General features: G+C 45.4%; 1 protein-coding gene across 1 annotated transcript in view; it reads right to left on the bottom strand.

Moving 5' to 3' along the window:
• Nucleotides 1-2,954: 2,954 nt before the first annotated feature.
• CPT1A (carnitine palmitoyltransferase 1A) overlaps nt 2,955-20,036 on the bottom strand; it is a gene marked incomplete at its 5' end in the record, with an annotated part of 45,689 nt that continues 28,607 nt past the window's right edge. The window contains 5 exons of the mRNA XM_079707549.1: nt 2,955-3,068; nt 5,376-5,468; nt 5,715-5,828; nt 6,520-6,672; nt 8,198-8,332. Coding sequence (XP_079563675.1) covers nt 2,982-3,068; nt 5,376-5,468; nt 5,715-5,828; nt 6,520-6,672; nt 8,198-8,332 — 582 coding nt within the window. The 3' untranslated portion in view covers nt 2,955-2,981. The remainder of the gene's footprint in view (nt 3,069-5,375; nt 5,469-5,714; nt 5,829-6,519; nt 6,673-8,197; nt 8,333-20,036) is intronic.

Raw genomic sequence — 20,036 nt, 5'->3', positions numbered from 1 at the left:
CAGACATTTCTAGTGAACAGTCCCAATGGGTCAGGCGTGCATGGCCATCTGTGTGTCACCATGCTGGGCAGGATCAAAGGCCTGGAGCCTTTGAGCACCTGCAGTTCCCAGATGCTCTTCTGACCCTGTTGGATCGGCCAAGGCCGGCTCTGTCTTGTCATTCAGGCCTCAGCTCAAACCCACTTTTTTTTTTTTCCGGCCACGCAGCTTGCTGGACCTTAGTTCCCTGACCAGGGATGGAACCCGGGCCCCCTGCAAAGGAAGCGAGGAGTCCTAACCACTGGACCACCAGGGAATTCCCCCAAACCCATTTCTAAATCAGCCTCCTCCCCAAGCCAGCTACTCTTCCCCGCCATACACACACACACCCACACCCACACCCACACCCACACCCACACACACACACAAAGTGCCCAGGAACCCTTAAGACCCTTTGAGAGGTTTCCTTGGTTCTCAACCTCCTCCCAGTGAAATGTGATCTCCACGACAGCCAGAACCTTTTGGGGTCCCTGCTGTATTCCCAGTGCCTAGAACAGAGCTAAGCATACAGCAGGTGTTCAATAAGAACTGTGGAGAAAACAGAATTCATGTAATTTACTGAGCACCTATTATGTGTCAGGTGCTGTTCTAAGCCCCGGGGCAAGGGTGAGGATGCACAAATGAACACAGCAAAATCCACAGCCCTTCTTAGCAGCCACCCTTCTCTGTCAGGTGTGTGAATCGAGCGATGTCCACTGCCCAACCCGAGGCCTTTTCTGCATATCTTGGTTGGTCACCTTTGTCCCAAGTGCCTGAGCCTGGTACTTGACCTATAGCCTCCTTATCAGTATAACAAAAGAGACAGAAAGCAATACTGTGGTAGACTGGAATTAATGTTTTTATTAATGATAACATTCATACTGCATTTCTAAGATTTATCCAAAAAAGCATATTGTATTTACATGCAATGGCCAATTCAAGATAACAAATTCAGACCACAGCTCCGTTAAGACTATGGCTTATTCCAAATTCAATTAAATACATCATACTCCTACCCCCTGCTTTCAACATGTACAATAAAAACCCATTCTTCCTCCTTTTAGGGAATATAAAATTGCATTGATAACTGCACGGATTAGCAGTGATTACATTTGAAACACTTAAAACCTGAGAGACAAGCCCAAGTAAGTCTGAGTGCTAACATGTCTGTGCTCGAATTCACCCGTGAATCATAATACAGACTGGTCAGTGGTCAACAGTGTATGATTTCAGTGGCCCTGGCTTCGACTGGGAGCTACACCTCGCTGAGGCAGAGGGGCTGTACCCCTCACGCCTCCTTGACTACATAACACAGATGAACAGGGCCTTTTGTTGCTGTGGTGGTTAGATGTCCCTTTTTGCTTTTTTCGTCTGTTCTCATTTCTGCTTGCTTTTAAAAGAAAAAAAAAGTCTTTGGCCCATTTAGGTGGGGTTTTTACATCACAACATGTACAGGAATAAAATATGCACGTGCTCCGCAGCAAGCGCCTTCCTCTTGCTCCAAGGGTTCGGCCTTGTCACCGTATCGCTGGAGTTCAGAACTCTTAGAGTGGCGAGCCCCACCAGAACATAGTGGTCAGAAAAATAAATACATGATTTTAACAGACGGACAGCTAAGCTTGTCATTACAGCCCAGAGGCAGTGGGTATTATTTCATTCCATGATCCGTTCTTTTTACATTAAATACTGAAGACGATTCAGCGCCTCGTCGCTTTTTGGTCAATCACTCGATCAAGGCACTCCCGTCCAAAGGGTAGGCTGTGTTAAACCCAGCACCTGTCACCTGCGACATTCTAGGAGGTCACCGATAACCCATCTCCCTCCGTCTCCCTGGAAACGGGAGTGCGTCTCCTCTCTCACCAGCTGGGATGCCCAACCCTGACTGCCCTGAGGTTTGCTTTTCTCAAGTTTTGTTCCCTCCTCAGTGGCAAATGTCATGTTCTCCCTGCTGCCAGTTTGGGTAAGCAGGAATCCTGAGGCACCTAGGATGTTTGATTTTTCAGTGGTGCTCCAGACACATGATCTTCGACCATCACATCCCCTGCTCCCCATTTCTGAGGCACGCCCACGTCTTCTTTTGCAGCTTAACGAGGAAGCATAAGGAAGGCAGTCTGATGGGGGAATGCAGCACAACTGCCCTCGTAAGGGAACTGGTCCTTCTGGGATACAGGGACACCACAGTAAAATGCCTACGTAGGGTTATCCACCCAGTAAGTTGAGAAGCAGTAAGACACCCACAATTCCACCTAAAGACTTTACAAAATAAATCTCTCGTGCAGTCTCCCTTACATTTAGGGCCTTCCGTTTTTAAGGCACTGGGTTTCGAAGACTTGCAAGGTCAGGAAAACTAAAGATGAGACATACTACATGCTTCAAACATGGAGAGGCAAATGCAGATGACCAAACTAGACAGTGACAGAGTTACCACAGGGACAGAATGGGTTCCAAAAGCACAGCTTTTCTTGGTTAGTGCATTGCATGTGCGTTGGCTACTAACTGCTAACATCTGCAGCTTAAACAATGCTTTTCTCTCGGAAGGAAACAAATGTTTACATCGCTCTGATAAAATTAAATGCCCGTAAGTACCAAGTGTCCAGTGGCCGCCGAGGAAGCGTGCCGGGTCGGCCGTTTCCAACTAGTATGAAGTCACAGCCCCACTCATTCCATAAATCGCTCAACGACAGTTTCATCCCTTAAGAAACACAAGGCGATGGGAAGACCTTAGTGGGGACTTTAATCCAATGTCCCCCAGGTTAGGACCTGCTTGGAAGGAGTAGGGTTATACTTCATGGGGTGGCGCCTGCCGTCTAGAAAAGCAAGAACACCAAACCCTCGAAGGAAAGGAAACGTCTGAGTCTTTTAGAGCAAATTTTCATCCTGAACTACAATCAGGATTCACAGCTATTTTTCATTTGGTTTTTCATCCGAAGAGCTCATTTTCCTTCCCGGCAGTGCTAAGGGATTTACTTTTTGGAATTGGAGCTGAGCCCGAACAAACTCACGATGTCAATCATTGCTTGTTTCAGGTTCTTCCCAAAGCGATGAGAATCCTTTCATTTAAAAACAAAAAACAGAAACAGGTTACAATGTGGAAATTCTCACATTTCAAGCCTTTTCACTTGTAATCTGACTCGAAGAACTAACATTCCTTTTTGCCAATTCTCTAAGCTTTGACTTAGTCACTTAATCATTAAGTTATAGCGTCTGGAGAGATGTTAAGGGTTAACAAAGATAGCATACATGTTTGTGTGTATGTGTGTGTGTGTGTGTGTTTTCATTTTCCATGATAGGTTGTTACAAGACACTGCATATAGTTCCCTGTGCTATACAGTACGACTTGGTTGCTTACCTATTTTATATATAGTAGTGTATATTTGTTTTGTTTTGTTTTTGAAAACTAAGGTGCTTTATTTCTTTGTAAAAACAACTTATCAAGAGTAGTTTGGGGCTTCCCTGGTGGCGCAGTGATTGAGAGTCCGCCTGCCGATTCAGGGGACACGGGTTTGTGCCCCGGCCCAGGAAGATCCCACATGCCGTGGAGCGGCTGGGCCCGTGAGCCATGGCCGCTGAGCCTGCGCGTCCGGAGCCTGTGCTCCGCAACGGGAGAGGCCAGAACAGTGAGAGGCCCGCGTACCGCAAAAAAAAAAAAAAAAAAAAGAGTAGTTTGAACAGTACCTGTCTTATTCTTCTCATATAACTTATTGTATGGAGCAAACATCGTTTCCATGCCTCAGCTAATTGTCACACACCTTTTGAAGTTTCCATTAGCTTCCAACACTTTATCTTTTGCAGTGAAATAACTCTGATAGTTTGTTTTTTTAATTTAATTTTTATTTTATATTATAGTTGATTTACAATGTTGTGTTAGTTTCAGGTATACAGCAAAGTGAATCAGTTATACATATATATATATCCATTCTTTTTCAGATTCTTTTCCCATACAGGTTATTACAGAATACTGAGTAGAGTTCCTTGTGCTATACAGTAGGTCCTTATTGACTATCTACTTTATATATAGTAATGTGTATCTGCTAATCCCAAACTCCTAATTTATCCCTCCCCACCCCCTTTTCCCTTTGGTAACCATAAGTTTGTTTTCTATGTCTGTGACTCTATTTCCGTTTTGTAAATAAGTTCATTTTTATCATTTTTTTAGATTCTACATATAAGTGATTGTATGTGATATTTATCTTTCTCTGTCTGACTTACTTCACTTAGTATGATAATCCCTAGGTCCAACCATGTTGCTGCAAATGGCATTATTTCATTTTTTTTATGGCAGAGTAATATTCCACTGTGTGTGTATGCATGTGTGTGTGTATATATATACACACACACACGCACACACACACTACATCTTCTTTATCCATTCATCTCTTGAGGGACATTCAGGTTGCTTCCATGTCTTAGCTATTGTAAATAGTGCCACTATGAACATTGGGGTGCATGTTATCTTTTTTTTTTTTTTTTTTTTTTTTTGCGGTATGCAGGCCTCTCACTGTTGTGGCCTCTCCCGTTGCGGAGCACAGGCTCCGGATGCGCAGGCTCCGTGGCCATGGCTCACGGGACCAGCTGCTCCGCGGCATGTGGGATCCTCCCAGACCAGGGCACAAACCCATGTCCCCTGAATCGGCAGGCGGACCCCCAACCACTGCGCCACCAGGGAAGCCCCATGTTATCTTTTTGAATTAAGAGTTTTCTTTGGATATATGCCCAGGAGTGGGATTGCAGGATAATATGGTAGCTCTATTTTTAGTTTCTTAAGGAACCTCCATACTGTTTTCCTTAGTGGCTGCACCAATTTACATTCTGTGTGGGTGTGGTTTCCCCTAATCTAAGGCTTCCCCTAATGTCAATGTGTTACATAAAACACAATAAGCAAGTGAATTCCAATCTTCTCTGTTAAAGGTGAACCTGGCATTGCCTGTCAGGCTATGTACAATGTGGAAAGGAGAGAATATAAATAAGGATTAAATGTGCCATGCTAGGAAGGTGGTCATGGGTTCCACTCACAGAGAACACTGCAGACCCCTGCTTCAATGTGTATATGTATTTCTTAGCACGTGCACACGAATCTTAGTCCACCCTCCAATGTTACAGAGAGTCTGGAAGCTGTAGAAGCACTCCAACATTACGATTTAAAACCACTCTGACCAGCAAAGATACACACTTTCAACCAAATAAGATCGATCCCTTTAAAACTATTAAGAGACTTTCAAAATCCTTGTTTTGAAAATGTCCCAACCACGTAAGAGTACATAACTGAATTGAAATTTTCTGTCAAATCAAGGATGTGCTCAAAAGAAAACAGTGAAAAACCCCAACTTTAGAAAAGAGAACTTTTGTTTTGTACTTACTGTCTCAGGGCAGGAGAACTTGGAAGAAATGTGGAAACTGATGAGCTTCTCACCCACGAGAATGTACGACACCCCATAGCCGTCGTCAGCAACCTACGGAAAAGCAGGTTTAAATGGATCCGTGGGGGAACTTCCCTGGCGGTCCAGTGGTTGAGACCCCGCGCTTCCACTGCAGGGGGCACGGGTTCCATCCCTGGCCAGGGAACTAAGATCCTGCAAGCCACGGGGCACGGCCAATCCATCAATAGAACCCTGGGCAATGAGGCCACGGGCAAAGGGAATTTCTGACATTTTCACTATGAGACTGCCATCAATATCTGCAGACGCTTGGCCGCTTACCGGTCCAAAGCCGCCTCCGCTTGACACGTACTCTGGATTCCTTTCCAAATTGAACAGTTCCACCTGCTGCTGAGGGGTCTGGCTGGTGGATAATCTCCAAGGCTCAGATAGCACCTGTGGAGTAAAACAAGGAAATGTTCCAACGACACTTCCCAATTCCATCCTCTTCGGTGTTCGCACTGTTTCAGACACCAGAGGCTTATGTCCCTGAAGGCCTCGCCAGCGGCTCAGGGCAGGAGGTCTGCGGAGAGGGATGGAGCAGGTGAGGACACCCGGACTGGAGGGGCCAACACCGGCTGATGGGGTCTTAAGGCAGGGAAGGTGGCAGATACGTGGAGTAAGATTCGGAACGGGGGCAGTGGTGTGCTGGAGCTGACTGGTACCAGCTCCCCTGAGATGGCTGCCAAATTTCCGGAATTTTCCAAGCTGCTTGTTAAACACAGTCATTATTAAAAAATTAAATTTTATTGGGACTTCCCTGGCGGTCCAGTGGTTAAGACTCCACACTTCCACTGCAGGGAGCATGGGTTCGATACCTGGTCGGGGAACTAAGAGCTCGCATGCTGCGTGGCACGGCTGAAGGAAAAGGAAAAAACACTCAGAGCTCATCACCTGCTAATTATTTTAGTACAAGCCATGGCATTCCAGGGGTTGAAGAAATGCGGCTCCAATTTTCCATGGTGAGGACAATTGAGCCCCAAGACCCACCTGTGAGGCCAGTTCCGATTGGCAAAGCTGTACTACTGATCTACTAAGTTTTGGTTTAGCCAAGAAAGCTGAGCGGGCTGCCCCAGAAGTGACTCACCTCCTTCAGGAAAGGGGAGTCAACAGCGAGGTATTTGGACACCACATAGAGGCAGAAGAGATGGCGGTCAATCCCGGCACCGGTCATCGCCAGGCGGCACAGGTGCTGATGCTTCTTGCACGCAATCTTGAATAACTTGAGCCTCTGTTCAGCCTAAAATAACAAAAGACGGGGACTTTCAAGTCGTGCATCATGGGCTAAGCTCCAGGATGAGGCTCACGGCCCTTCTCTCCAGCGGTCCGACAGGGTGCTGAGAAATCAGGTCACTGGTGGCGGTGCGGATGCAGGGGGGGTCTCTGGGTAGTTGCCAAGGCGACCTGACCAGAAACCCCACTGGCCGGCTGCCGCTTCCGCAGATTCGCTGCGAACGGGGCGGCGTGGAGACTGCAGGGGGACAAGTTGTTGGAGAGGCAGTTTCGGGGTCCTGTGTGCAGCCCACTGGGTATCATTCCACCTTTTATACAAATGAGACCACCAAGCAGGTAGGAAAGCTCCAGCCTCCAAGTCTCATCAGGTGGAAATGACAGTCTGTCCCTCTCAGCGGGCTGCGATGTTCCTACGGGTCATAAATAACCCTCCAAAGTGGTCTGGAAGCTCTACTAAAACAGCGCTTCTGGGGCCTTCAGGTTGGACCCGAAAAGCCTGCTTCAGCTTCGTTTGGGCCCTGTTCAGTCAATCACAGAACGAGGTGACACAGCACCCTTCCGTGGGATTTGGAGGCCCATCTGGGTTTTGGCCCCCCCATTCCAGAACTGGTCCTCAAGGCTGATTCTGAAGGCAGCTAATGATGATTCTGAAGGTAGCTAATGACAGATCAGAGCAATCCGTCACAAGACCTACTGAGCTCTTCCCACAGAATCGAAAGCCTTTGCAGAACGGAGGTTCCTCCAGAGCAGAGCAAGAGCCCTGGGCCATGTCTCCTCGGGGGTCAGCAGGCACCTGCACTCCAGGTCAGGCAGAACTGGCCGTGGATGGGCCTCAGCCCCTACTAGGTGTGCGGCCCAGCAGTTTGCCGAATTCATCTAAATCTCTGTTCCTTTATCTACAAGAATGAACTGATGATACTTCAGGGGCCACCGCTAGGATTGTCAAAGGCAACGTACAGAAAACCTGGAGCCCCAAGCCTGCTCAAGAAGCTTCAGCATGGGCAGCAGGCTTCAGGAACCCCGAACAGAAGGCTCCTGTGATAGTCACTGTTTTCCCACCCAGACACCGACTACTTGCACTGTCTTGCAGCATCTCCCTGCCACTCCTTTATTCACTGGCTGTGTACTGCTCTGATTTAAAGACTCTTAGGAAGTATAATCTGATTTATAGACGTTACAGAAGCACAGAAGATTGATGCAAACATGAACCTTTGTGTCTCCTAACGGTTACCTTTTTTTTTTTTTTTTTGCCACACCACGAGGCATGCGGGATCTTAGCTCCCCGACCACGGGTTGAACCCGCACCCCCTGCAGTGGAAGCGCAGAGTCCTAACCACTGGACCGCCAGGGAAGACCCCGACAGTCACCTTTTAATACTTTCTGTCCCTTCGAGAGGGGTGAAGGAAGGGAGATACTGGATACAGACCTGCTGGAGAAAGTATGTGTGGGATTTAATCAGGGAAGGCTGCGTGTCAACCTCAGGGGCTGTTCTGTGAAAAGCACTGTCCCGCTCCCAGCTGGGCAGCACCTACCGTCTGCGTGGGGTCCACCATGGCCAGCACAAAGTTGCATGACTCAGTGGTGCAGGAACGCACGGTCTCCGTCCTGCCCTCTCGGAAGAGCCGGGTCATGGAGGCCTCGTAGGTGAGGGAAAATTTGCCCATGTCCTGGGAAAGGAAAAATATTTTAACACAAGGCAGGGCATGTTGACAAACTAAAGCATAAGAGGGCATCGCTTAAGGTCAGCAGGGTAAAGCACACTTCATCGTCAGCTGCAGTTTTTAGTCATCGTCAATTTCTACTCGGGCTTATGCAGCAGGCAGGTGGAAACGTCATTGGCTTTGCAAAGGAAAGGGGGTGTGTGTGTCCAGGTTTCTGTTTCCAAATGCAACTGGTGCCATGACCTGATTTCCTGAGTTTCACACACCTGCCCGAGTGCAGACGTGGCTACGGAGGGATACAGGACAGGACCAGTAGATCGGCATGCAGGAGTAGGAAATTATTTAACTTCAGGAGAGGGGACCGGTTGGGAATGTCCTCCTCCAGGGAGCGGGAAGGCGGTGGGTGGCCGGCGCCTACAGCACACAGTCCCCCGCCCCCCAGTAGACAGGAGGGAGAGAAAGCAGGAGGAAACAGCTGTGTGGGAGCTGGCAGAGGCAGTGGGAGGCAGACGGGAGGTCTCTTTAGAACGTTCGCATTTTCTCGGTGAAATAAGTTCACCTACTGAGAGTGAGGATGGGGAGGCGGCACTGGAGTCAGAAAGGGGGTGTGAAGCAGGCTCTAAGGGCACAGAGAGTGGATGGTCTGGGGCCATCAGAGTCAGGGCTCATGAATCAAGGAAGACGACCCAGCGATTTGGGGTTTTTCTCCGGCTATGCAGGACCAAAGCAGGCAGGCACCTGGACTGCGCTGGGGATGGGTCTGCTGTGCTTGGGGCCCCAGGGCCGAGGTCAGGGTGATGGTGACAGGCTGTGGAATGCAAGTCCAGAAAGGAAAAGAGGGAGGCAAGATGGGCAGAGGGAAGGGCAGGGTGGAGGCCCCGATGGGGTCCAGGAACGCTGGTGTCAGGGAGCAGAGGGGAGGCGGGATGATGGGAAGGGCTAAGGCACCTGTGGCTGGGACCCTGCAGGTGATGTGGATGGCACAGCAGGTGATGCATGAGAGCTGGGTCAGGTCCACGGGAGCTCGGGGCAGCCCAGCAGCCGTGCCATGGGAGGAAACCATCTGCAAACCACCTGCTCGAAGACGACCAGGTTCCCCGACATGGACGGGAAAAGCGCTGAGTGGCAGTTTGTAGACCCAGGTGATTCCTGACCAGAAGACATCCCTCTGGGCATTTGGGTCCTGGTGGCCCCAGGATGACAGGGGACACCCTGCAATAGGCCGATACTGTTAAGTAAATTCAGGAGCGGGCAAGGCTGAACCTCCGGTGTGCGAGCCAGACCCGTGAGTAGCCTTGCAGGACTCTTCCCCCCACCCCTAAGGCTGGTAGGGTTGACTTAACATTGGCTGTTCCCACCATCCTGCATGTACAGGGATGAAGCCAGCCGGCCTTGGGGTCTGAGTGCCATCCCAGCCTCTGGTGGCCCCCAGCGCCCAGCACAAAGACCCACCAGGTCACACCACTCGTCCTTTAATACACCGCTTATTAAATTTCCCTTGGATGGGGTCTGAGAGGTTCTAACTCCTCATTCTGACCTACGGTCAGCAGGGGGTCCCAGGTCACTTACCAAATATGCCTTTGGGAGAACTCCCTACAGGAGGGGATCTTACTATGGGGGTGCTTTCCAAGGGGCTCATCATGAAACACTGGGGCACGGAGGGAAGGAGGGGACAAGGAAGAAGTATAAATGTGGTATTTTAGTCATTTAATACAGGTTAACTTGGGATAGATGATGCAATGATTTATTTGAAGTCAGCTTTCCAACGTCAAACTTCAACTGTATAAGTGGTCAGCGCAATCATGCATTACATCCACAATTTTAAAAAATGGACATCTCGGGCTTCCCTGGTGGGGCAGTGGTTGAGAGTCCGCCTGCCGATGCAGGGGACACAGGTTCGTGCCCCGGTCCGGGAAGATCCCACATGCCGCGGAGCGGCTGGGCCCGTGAGCCATGGCCACTGAGCCTGCGTGTCCAGAGCCTGTGCCCTGCAACAGGAGAGGCAACAACAGTGAGAGGCCTGCGTACCGCCAAAAAAAAAAAAAAAATGGCCATCTCAAAACCTCGTGGCCAATGCACTGAATATTAGTGTGCTCAGACCCGTCACAGAGCCAAGCTGGGTTATGCCTGCAGCCCACTTAACCTGCTGCAACCAGCCTCCACAAAGAGCCCTGTCCCTGACAGAGCTGGCCTTCAACCAAGTGTGCAGGAAAGAACCTTTGAACAGATGAATCTGATTTACACTACTAACAGATCACTTCAATCAATCATTTTCAATAGACTGAGTGCCATGTGAAGAATTGGTGTGGGCGGAGGGAACAAGAAAGACGTTCTGGTTGTTTCTAGCCGGAGCGCAAAGAATAAATATGAGCCCTTAGGTTATTAAAACAAATAATCCTTAACTTTGAAAGAGTAACTCGATTTAAGAGTCACTGTAATACATGCTTATGCAAAAAATTAAAACATAGAAAAATATAAGAAAATGAAGATCAATCTTCAGAGCACTGCCTGCCAATATTTTCCCTCTCTCCTTTCCAGACTTTGCATAGAATAAAGTGACAGTCAGGAAGCGTTTTCTGTAAAATGCACGTGGTAAAGTTCATCGTCCTGGTGGGCCAGGTGGTCTCTGCTGCAACTTTTCAGCTCTGCCACCATAGCTCACAAACAGCCGCGGACAATACGCCAAAAAGTGGGTATGACCACGTGCCAATAAACTTGATCTCTGCTCTCTGACATTTCATTTGACTTTCACTTATCACAAAACAGTCTTAATTTTTTTCAACTATTAAAACTGTAAGACCAGGGACTTCCCTGGTGGCGCAGTGGTTAAGAATCCGCCTGCCAATGCAGGGGACACGGGTTCGAGCTCTGGTCTGGGAAGATCCCACATGCCACAGAGCAACTAAGCCTGTGCGCCATAACTACTGAAGCCCACGCGCCTAGAGCCCGTGAGCCACAACTACTGAGCCCACGAGCCACAACTACTGAAGCCCGCGTGCCTAGAGCCTGTGCTCCGCAACAAGAGGAGCCACCGCAATGCGAAGCCCGCACACCGCAACAAAGAGTAGTCCCCACTCGCCGCAACTAGATAAAGCCTGCGCATAGCAAGGAAGACCCAACGCAGCCAAAAAAACAACAAAGCAAGTAAGACCATTCTCCACTCAAGGGCCATGTGAACTAGCTGAAGGGCCCCTATGGCCTGTGGGCCAGAGTTTGCAGATCACTTGTAAACAATGAATAACATCTTGTTTTATGACTAAGTTTTTTCACAGAATACACCATAGACATCACTTAATAATTACATAATATTCTATGTACAAAAATGCCACAGTCTAACAAATTTCACTTTGAGAATCTTTTAGATTGCTTCAAATTTTTAGAGGGCAAGCTTAAACTCATCTTTGTCAACCTGTCCTTTCACTGAATACAATTCTCAAAGTAGAATTTGCTGGGTAAACGGGTGTGCCTTCCCAGTGATTCTTCAGGCTGTGTGCGCCCCACAGATGACCATTCCCCACTGCTGAGTTCGAACACCCCTTTCTCAGGCCACCCTTCCAAACACAGAATGTAGAAAAGCTCTTTGCAAACTGCACAGACAAAAACTCAGTCTTATTTAAGCTGCACTTATTAGATTCCTGGTAAGATTAAACTCTTGCTGTACATTCACTGACTGTTTGTTGGTATTTTTCTTCTCTTGTGAACCACCAATTTCTGCTCTGACTCCGTGTTTTTCTATTGGGTGGTTTATTTTCCCGAAATGGAACCATCTAGCCAGTTTTTCCAACTCCACTGATGACTCAAGTCATTCCTTCCCATCAATGTTAAATGAATCGCTATATGATTTCACAGAACTATTCTGGCGACCAAACCTACACCATATTAATTACTATAAGCTTCTGATTTCTATATTTTTGGCTTTGAAAGAACAAGTCGCCACCTCAGCCTGCCCCGTGTCCACCTGACCACTTTTCCTTTTCAGAATATTACTGGTTATTCTCATATAAGTGTTAGCCCTCCAGATGAACTTGAAGGTAAAGCGGTCAAGCTCCTTTCCTACAATTATCTCCGGACCTCTTACTATGTTCACACTGCACACGTGAACCAGGAACATCCATCTCCACGGTGACGAGTCTTTCTACCCAAAATCATAGCCTTCTCTCCCTTTCCGAGAGTCCATCCCTTCTCGACAGCTCTGGGCCTTCCTACCCAAAGGTCCCGTCTGCTTTATAAACAGACGCCTGGGCAGTCCACTGGTTAGGACTCCACGCTTTCACTGCCTAGGGCCCGGGTTCAATCCCTGGTCGGGGAACTCAGATCCCACAAGCCGCGTGGCATGGCACGCATGCCTGCATGAAGGAACAAAGAAAGAAAGAAACACCTGGGGTCCCAGATTTTTGTTTCCAGTTTGCATCACATTTTCCTACTACGTTTCCTGCTTGGTTGTTGTGGCTGTACGAGGAAGATGCTGATCTTTGTCTAATTCTGCACCGGGCCTCCTTCCCGAACACGCTTCTTAACCGTAAAAGCTTTTCCGCCCGCTCCATCTTCTGAGCAGATGTGCGAATATTCCTCCTGCCCCATGATCCTGTCGACTGCACTCGCTGTACTTCATGGAAAGCTGTCTGAGAACAGCCTCCTGGGGCCTCCTCATCCTTTTTGTTTTAATGGGGTCACCCCCACACTTTACCTTTGAGGATTACGCTGGTGGCTGATACATGATGGGATTTACTGTGTTAAGGAAACAGCCCCTATACTAAGAGTTACGAGACAGGATGCTACATTTTGAATGCCTTGTTAGCATCTGCCACAATAACTGGTTTCTTCTCTCATCTAGTAATATGATTTAATCTACTATCGGATTTACTAATACCAAACCATCCTCCTGCCGCTGGTATTAACTATTGCTGGTGATTATATTTTCCCTGTACTGGTAGATGCTATTTGCTCTTCTTTTACTTAGGTTTTTTGCACCTGCATTTGTGAGCAAAATTGATCCATGGCTTTATTCGTGCATCCATCAGCTGAAAAGCTGTATCACAGCGGCTGAGGACATGGGTTCTAGAACTAGCTTGCTTGGATCCAAGCTCAGCTTTGCCACAAACGAGCTATAGATTGCAGGCAGGATATCCTACTTCCTCGAGTATAAAGTGGAGATGAGAAAGTACCCTCCTCGGGGTGGCTATGAGGGTTAACCGGCTGCTGCCAGCACTCAGCCCGGCACTGGGCAGGCTCCGTGCAGGTCACTGTCATGACCAGAGTGAGGCTAGTCCTGGGAGGCCATCAGGCAGCTTCCTTCCTTCCTGAAGCCTCTGGAGCGGCCCACTCTTCAAAGCCACGAAGCTGCTGCCAGCTGGTCCACACTGGTGGGCGGGCAGCTCTCCAACTACCTGTCTGTCATCCATGCACACCGACCTTCTCAGACTGTCTCCTTGTCTGGGGCCCACTTTACTCATTTGTGCTCCTGCAGAAAATCCTCATTTCATCGAGATTTTCAAATGTGTTGCTATGGAACCTGGGATCCTCTTATTAAAATCATCTCTGTATCTGAAGTGTCACCACCTCCTCAGTTCCTAACACTGCAGAATTATGTGCCATTTGCTTATCAATTTTTAAAAATCAAGATAATTAAATCTAAGATCTAGGACCTCAATCCCGTTATATCTTTTAGTCACTTGATCTGCCAGACAAAGCTCAAGTCCCCTACAATGACTGTGCTTCTCTCCAACTGCTTTGGGTGCATTCATTTCAGGGAAGGTGTTACTTGGGAAAAGAAAGCATCATCATGATCGTGACCGTCTTTTTTTTTTTTTGAATTTTATTTTTTTATACAGCAGGTTCTTGTTAGTTATCCATTTTATACATATTAGTGTATATATGTCAATCCCAATCTCCCAATCCATCACACCACCACCACACCCACCGCTTTCCCCCCTTGGTGTCCATACATTTGTTCTCTACATCTGTGTCTCTATTTCTGCCCTGCAAACCGGTTCATCTGTACCATTTTTCTAGGTTCCACATATATGCGTTAATATACGATATTTGTTTTTCTCTTTCTGACTTACTTCACTCTGTATGAGTCTCTAGATCCACCCAGGCCCCTACAAATGACCCACTTTCGTTCCTTTTTCTGGCTGAGTAATATTCCATCGTATATATGTACCACTTCTTCTTTATCCATTCATCTGTGGATGGGCATTTAGGTTGCTTCCATGTCCTGGCTATTGTAAATAGTGCTGCAATGAACACTGGGGTGCATGTGTCTTTTTGAATTATGGTTTTCTCTGGGTATATGCCCAGTAGAGGGATTGCTGGATCATATGGTAACTCTATTTTTAGATTTTTAAGGAACCTCCATACTGTTCTCCATAGTGGCTATATCAATTTACATTCCCACCAACAGTGCAAGAGGGTTCTCTTTTCTCCACACTCTCTCCAGCATTTGCTGTTTGTAGATTTTCTGATGATGCCCATTCTAACTGGTGTGAGGTGATACCTCACTGTAGTTTTGATTTGCATTTCTCTAATAATTAGTGATGTTGAGCAGCTTTTCATGTGCTTCTTGGCCACCTGCATGTCTTCTTTAGGGAAATGTCTATTTAGGTCTTCTGCTCATTTTTTTTTTTTGTGGTACGCGGGCCTCTCACTGTTGCGGCCTCTCCCGCTGCGGAGCACAGGCTCCGGACGCGCAGGCTCAGCGGCCATGGCTCACGGGCCCAGCCGCTCCGCGGCATGTGGGATCTTCCCGGACCGGGGCACAAACCCGTGTCTCCTGCATCAGCAGGCGGACTCTCAACCACTGCGCCACCAAGGAAGCCCTTCTGCCCATTTTTGGATGGGTTGTCTGTTTTTTTTTAATATTGAGCTGCATGAGCTGTTTATGTATTTTGGATATTAATCCTTTGTCCACTGATTTGTTTGCAAATATTTTCTCCCATTCTGAGGGTTGTCTTTTCATCTTGTTTGTAGTTTCCTTTGCCGTGCAAAAACTTTTAGGTTTCATTAGGTCCCATTTGTTTATTTTTGTTTTCATTTCCATTACTCTAGGAGGTGGATCAAAAAAGATCTTGCTGTGATTTATGTCAAAGAGTGTTCCTCCTATGTTTTCCTCTAAGAGTTTTATAGTGTCCAGTCTTACATTTAGGTCTCAAATCCATTTTGAGTTTATTTTTGTGTATGGTGTTAGGGAGTGTTCTAATTTCATTCTTTTACATGTAGCTGTCCAGTTTTCCCAGCACCAGTTATTGAAGAGACTGTCTTTTCTCCATTGTATATCCTTGTCTCCTTTGTCATAGATTAGTTGACCATAGGTGTGTGGGTTTATCTTTGGGCTTTCTATCCTGTTCCATTGATCTATATTCCTGTTTTTGTGCCAGTACCATATCATCTTGATTACTGTAGCTTTGTGGTATAGTCTGAAGTCAGGGAGCCTGATTCCTCCAGCTCCCATTTTTTCCCTCAAGACCACTTTGGCTATTCAGGATCTTTTGTGTCTCCATAAAAATTTTAAGATTCTTTGTTCTAGTTCTGTAAAAAATGCCATTGCTAGTTTGATAGGGATTGCATTGAATCTGTAGATTGCTTTGGGTAGTAGAGTCATTTTCACAATAATCGTTCTTCCAATCCAAGAACATGGTATATCTCTCCATCTATTTGTATCATCTTTAATTTCTTTCATCAGTGTCTTATACTTTTCTGCATACAGGTCTTTTGTCTCCCTAAGTAGGTTTATTCCTAGGTATTTTATCCTTTTTGTTGCAATGGTAAATGGGAGTGTTTCCTTAATTTCTCTTTCAGATTTTTCATCATTAGTGTATAGGAATACAAGAGATTTCTGTGCATTAATTTTGTATCCTGAAACTTTGCCAAATTCATTGATTAGCTCTAGTAGTTTTCTGGTGGCATCTTTAGGATTCTCTATGTATAGTATCATGTCATCTGCAAATAGTGAAAGTTTTACTTCTTCTTTTCCAATTTGTATTCCTTTTATTTCTTTTTCTTCTCTGATTGTCATGGCTAGGACTTCCAAAACCATGTTGAATAATAGTGGTGAGAGTGGACATCCTTGCCTTGTTCCTGATCTTAGAGGAATGCTTTCAGCTTTTCACCAATGAGAATGATGTTAGCTGTGGGTTTGTCATATATAGCCTTTATTATGTTGAGGTAGGTTCCCTCTATGCCCACTTTCTGGAGAGATTTTATCGTAAGTGGGTGTTGAATTTTGTCAAAAGCTTTTTCTGCATCTATTGAGATGATCATATGGTTTTTCTCCTTCAATTTGTCAATATGGTGTATCACGTTGATTGATTTGCGTATATTGAAGAATCCTTGCATCCCTGGGATAAATCCCACTTGATCATGGTGTATGATCCTTTTAATGTGTTGGTGGATTCTGCTTGCTAGTATTTTGTTGAGGATTTTTGCATCTATATTCATCAGTGATATTGGTCTGTAATTTTCTTTTTTTGTAGTATCTTTGTCTAGTTTTAGTATCAGGGTGATGGTGCCCTCATAGAATGAGTTTGGGAGTGTTCCTTCCTTCTGCAATTTTTGGAAGAGTTTGAGAAGGATGGATGTTAGCTCTTCTCTAAATGTTTGATAGAACTCACCTGTGAAGCCATCTGGTCCTGGACTTTTGTTTGTTGGAAGATTTTTTTTTAACATCTTTATTGGAGTATAATTGCTTTATAACAAAGTGAATCAGTTATGTATGTATGTCCTTGACACTCTCTCACTTTGTCCCAGCTTACCCTTCCCCCTCCCCATATCCTCAAGTCCATTCTCTAGTAGGTCTGTCTTTATTCCCATCTTGCCCTTAGGTTCTTCATGACCTTTTTTTTTTTTTTTTTTTTTAGATTCTATATATATGTGTTAGCATACGGTATTTGTTTTTCTCTTTCTGACTTACTTCACTCTGTATGACAGACTCTAGGTCCATCCACCTCAATACAAATAACTCAATTTCGTTTCTTTTTATGGCTGAGTAATATTCCATTGTATATATGTGCCACATCTTCTTTATCTATTCATCTGTTGATGGACACTTAGGTTGCTTCCATGTCCTGGCTATTGTAAACAGAGCTGCAATAAACATTGTGGTACATGATTTTTTGAACTATGGTTTGTTGGAAGATTTTTAATCACAGTTTCAACTTCATTACTTGTGATTGGTCCGTTCATATCTTCTATTTCTTCCTGGTTCAGTACTGGAAGGTTATACCTTTCTGAAAATTTGTCCATTTCTTCCAGGTTGTCCATTTTATTGGCATAGAGTTGCTTGTAGTAGTGTCTTATGATGCTTTGTATTTCTGTGGTGTCTGTTGTAACTTCTCCTTTTTTATTTCTAACTTTAATGATTTGAGTACTCTCCCTCTTTTTCTTGATGAGTCTGGCTAATGGCTTATCAATTTTGTTTATCCTCTCAAAGAACCAGCTTTTAGGTTTACTGATCTTTGCTATTGTTTTCTTTGTTTCTATTTCATTTATTTCTGCTCTGATCTTTATGATTTCTCTCCTTCTACTAACTTTGGGTTTTGTTTGTTCTTCTTTCTCTAGTTCTTTTAGGTGTAAGGTTAGATTGTTTATTTAAGGTGTTTATTGTTTCCTGAGGTAGGATTGTATTGCTGTAAACTGCTTTTACCGCATCACATAGGTTTTGGATCGTGTTTTCATTGTCATTTGTCTCTAGGTATTTTTTGATTTCCTCTTGATTTCTTCAGTGATCTCTTAGTTATTTAGTACAGCAGTGTTTAGCCTCGATGTGTTTTGTGTTTTTTTCCTTTTTTTCCCTGTAATTTATTTCTAATCTCATAGTGTTGTGGTCAGAAAAGATGCTTGATACGATTTCAATTTTCTTAAATTTACTGAGGTTTCATTTGTGACACAACATGTGATCTATCCTGGAGAATGTTCTGTGCGCACTTGAGAAGAAAGTGTAATCTGATTTTTTTGGATGGAATGTCCTATAAATATCAATTAAATCTATCTGGTCTATTGTGTCATTTAAAGCTTGTGTTTCGGGGCTTCCCTGGGGTGCAATGGTTGAGAGTCCGCCTGCCGATGCAGGGGGGACACGGGTTTGTGCCCCGGTCTGGGAAGATCCCACAAGCCACGGAGTGGCTAGCCCGTGAGCCATGGCCGCTGAGTCTGCGCGTCCGGAGCCTGTGCTCCGCAACGGGAGAGGCCACAACAGTGAGAGGCCCGTGTACAGCAAAAAAAAAAAAAGCTTGTGTTTCCTTATTAATTTTCTGTTTGTATGATCTGTTCATTGGTGTAAGTGAGGTGTTAAAGTCCCCATTATTGTGTTACTGTCGATTTCCTCTTTTAGAGCTGTTAACAGTTGCCTTATGTATTGAGGTGCTCCTGTGTTGGGTGCATATATATTTACAATTGTTTTATCTTCTTGGATTGATCCCTTGATCATTATGTAGTGTCCTTCCTTGTCTCTTGTAACATTCTTTATTTTAAAATCTATTTTATCTGATATGAGTATTGCTACTACAGCTTTCTTTTGATCTCCATTTTCATGGAATATCTTTTTCCATCCCCTCACTCTTAGTCCGTATGTGTCCCTAGGTCTGAAGTGGGTCCTCTTGTAGACAACACATATATGGGTCTTGTTTTTGTATCCATTCAGCGAGCCTGTGTCTTTTGGTTGGAGCATTTAATCCATTCATCACGTTTAAGGTAATTATCGATATGTATGTTCCTATTACCATTTTCTTAATTGTTCTGGGTTTGTTTTTGTAGATTCTTTTCTTCTCTTGTGTTTCCCACTTAGAGAAGTTCCTTTAGCGTTTGTTGTAGAGCTGGTTTGGTGGTGCTGAATTCTCTTAGCTTTTGCTTGTCTGTAAAGCTTTTGATTTCTTCATCGAATCTGAATGAGAGCCTTGCTGGGTAGAGTAATCTTGGTTGTAGGTTCTTCCCTTTCATCACTTTCAATATGTCATGCCACTCCCTTCTGACTTGTAGAGTTTCTGCTGAGAAATCAGCTGTTAACCTTATGGGAGTTCCCTTGTATGTTATTTGTCATTTTTCCCTTGCTGCTTTCAATAATTTTTCTTTAATTTTTGCCAATTTGGTTACTATGTGTCTTGGCATGTTTCTCCTTGGGTTTATCCTGTATGGGACTCTCTGCACTTCCTGGACTTGGATGGCTATTTCCTTTCCCACGTTAGGGAAGTTTTCGACTATAATCTCTTCCAATATTTTCTCCGGTCATTTCTCTCTCTCTTTTCCTTCTGGGACCCCTATGATGTGAATGTTGTTGCGTTTAATGTTGTCCCAGAGGTGTCTTAGGCTGTCTTCATGTCTTTTCATTCTTTTTTCTTTATTCTGTTCTGCAGCAGTGAATTCCACCATTCTGTCTTCCTGGTCACTTATCCGTTCTTCTGCCTCAGTTATTCTGCTATTGATTCCTTCTAGTGTATTTTTCATTTCAGTTATTGTATTGTTTATCTCTGTTTGTTTGTTCTTTAATTCTTCTAGGTCTTTGTTAAACATTTTTTGCATCTTCTCGATCTTTGCCTCCATGCTTTTTCTGAGGTCCTGGATCATCTTCACTATCATTATTCTGAATTCTTTTTCTGGAAGGTTGCCTATCTCCACCTCATTTAGTTGTTTTTCTGGGGTTTTACCTTGTTCCTTCATCTGGTACGTAGCCCTCTGCCTTTTCATCTTGTCTATCTTTCTGCGAATGTGGTTTTTGTTC

This window comes from Hyperoodon ampullatus (genome assembly GCF_949752795.1).
Source record: "Hyperoodon ampullatus genome assembly, chromosome: 7".
Lineage (NCBI taxonomy): Eukaryota > Metazoa > Chordata > Mammalia > Artiodactyla > Ziphiidae > Hyperoodon > Hyperoodon ampullatus.
Note: the sequence above shows the minus strand (reverse complement) of the source record. Positions and strands in the feature narration are given on the sequence as shown.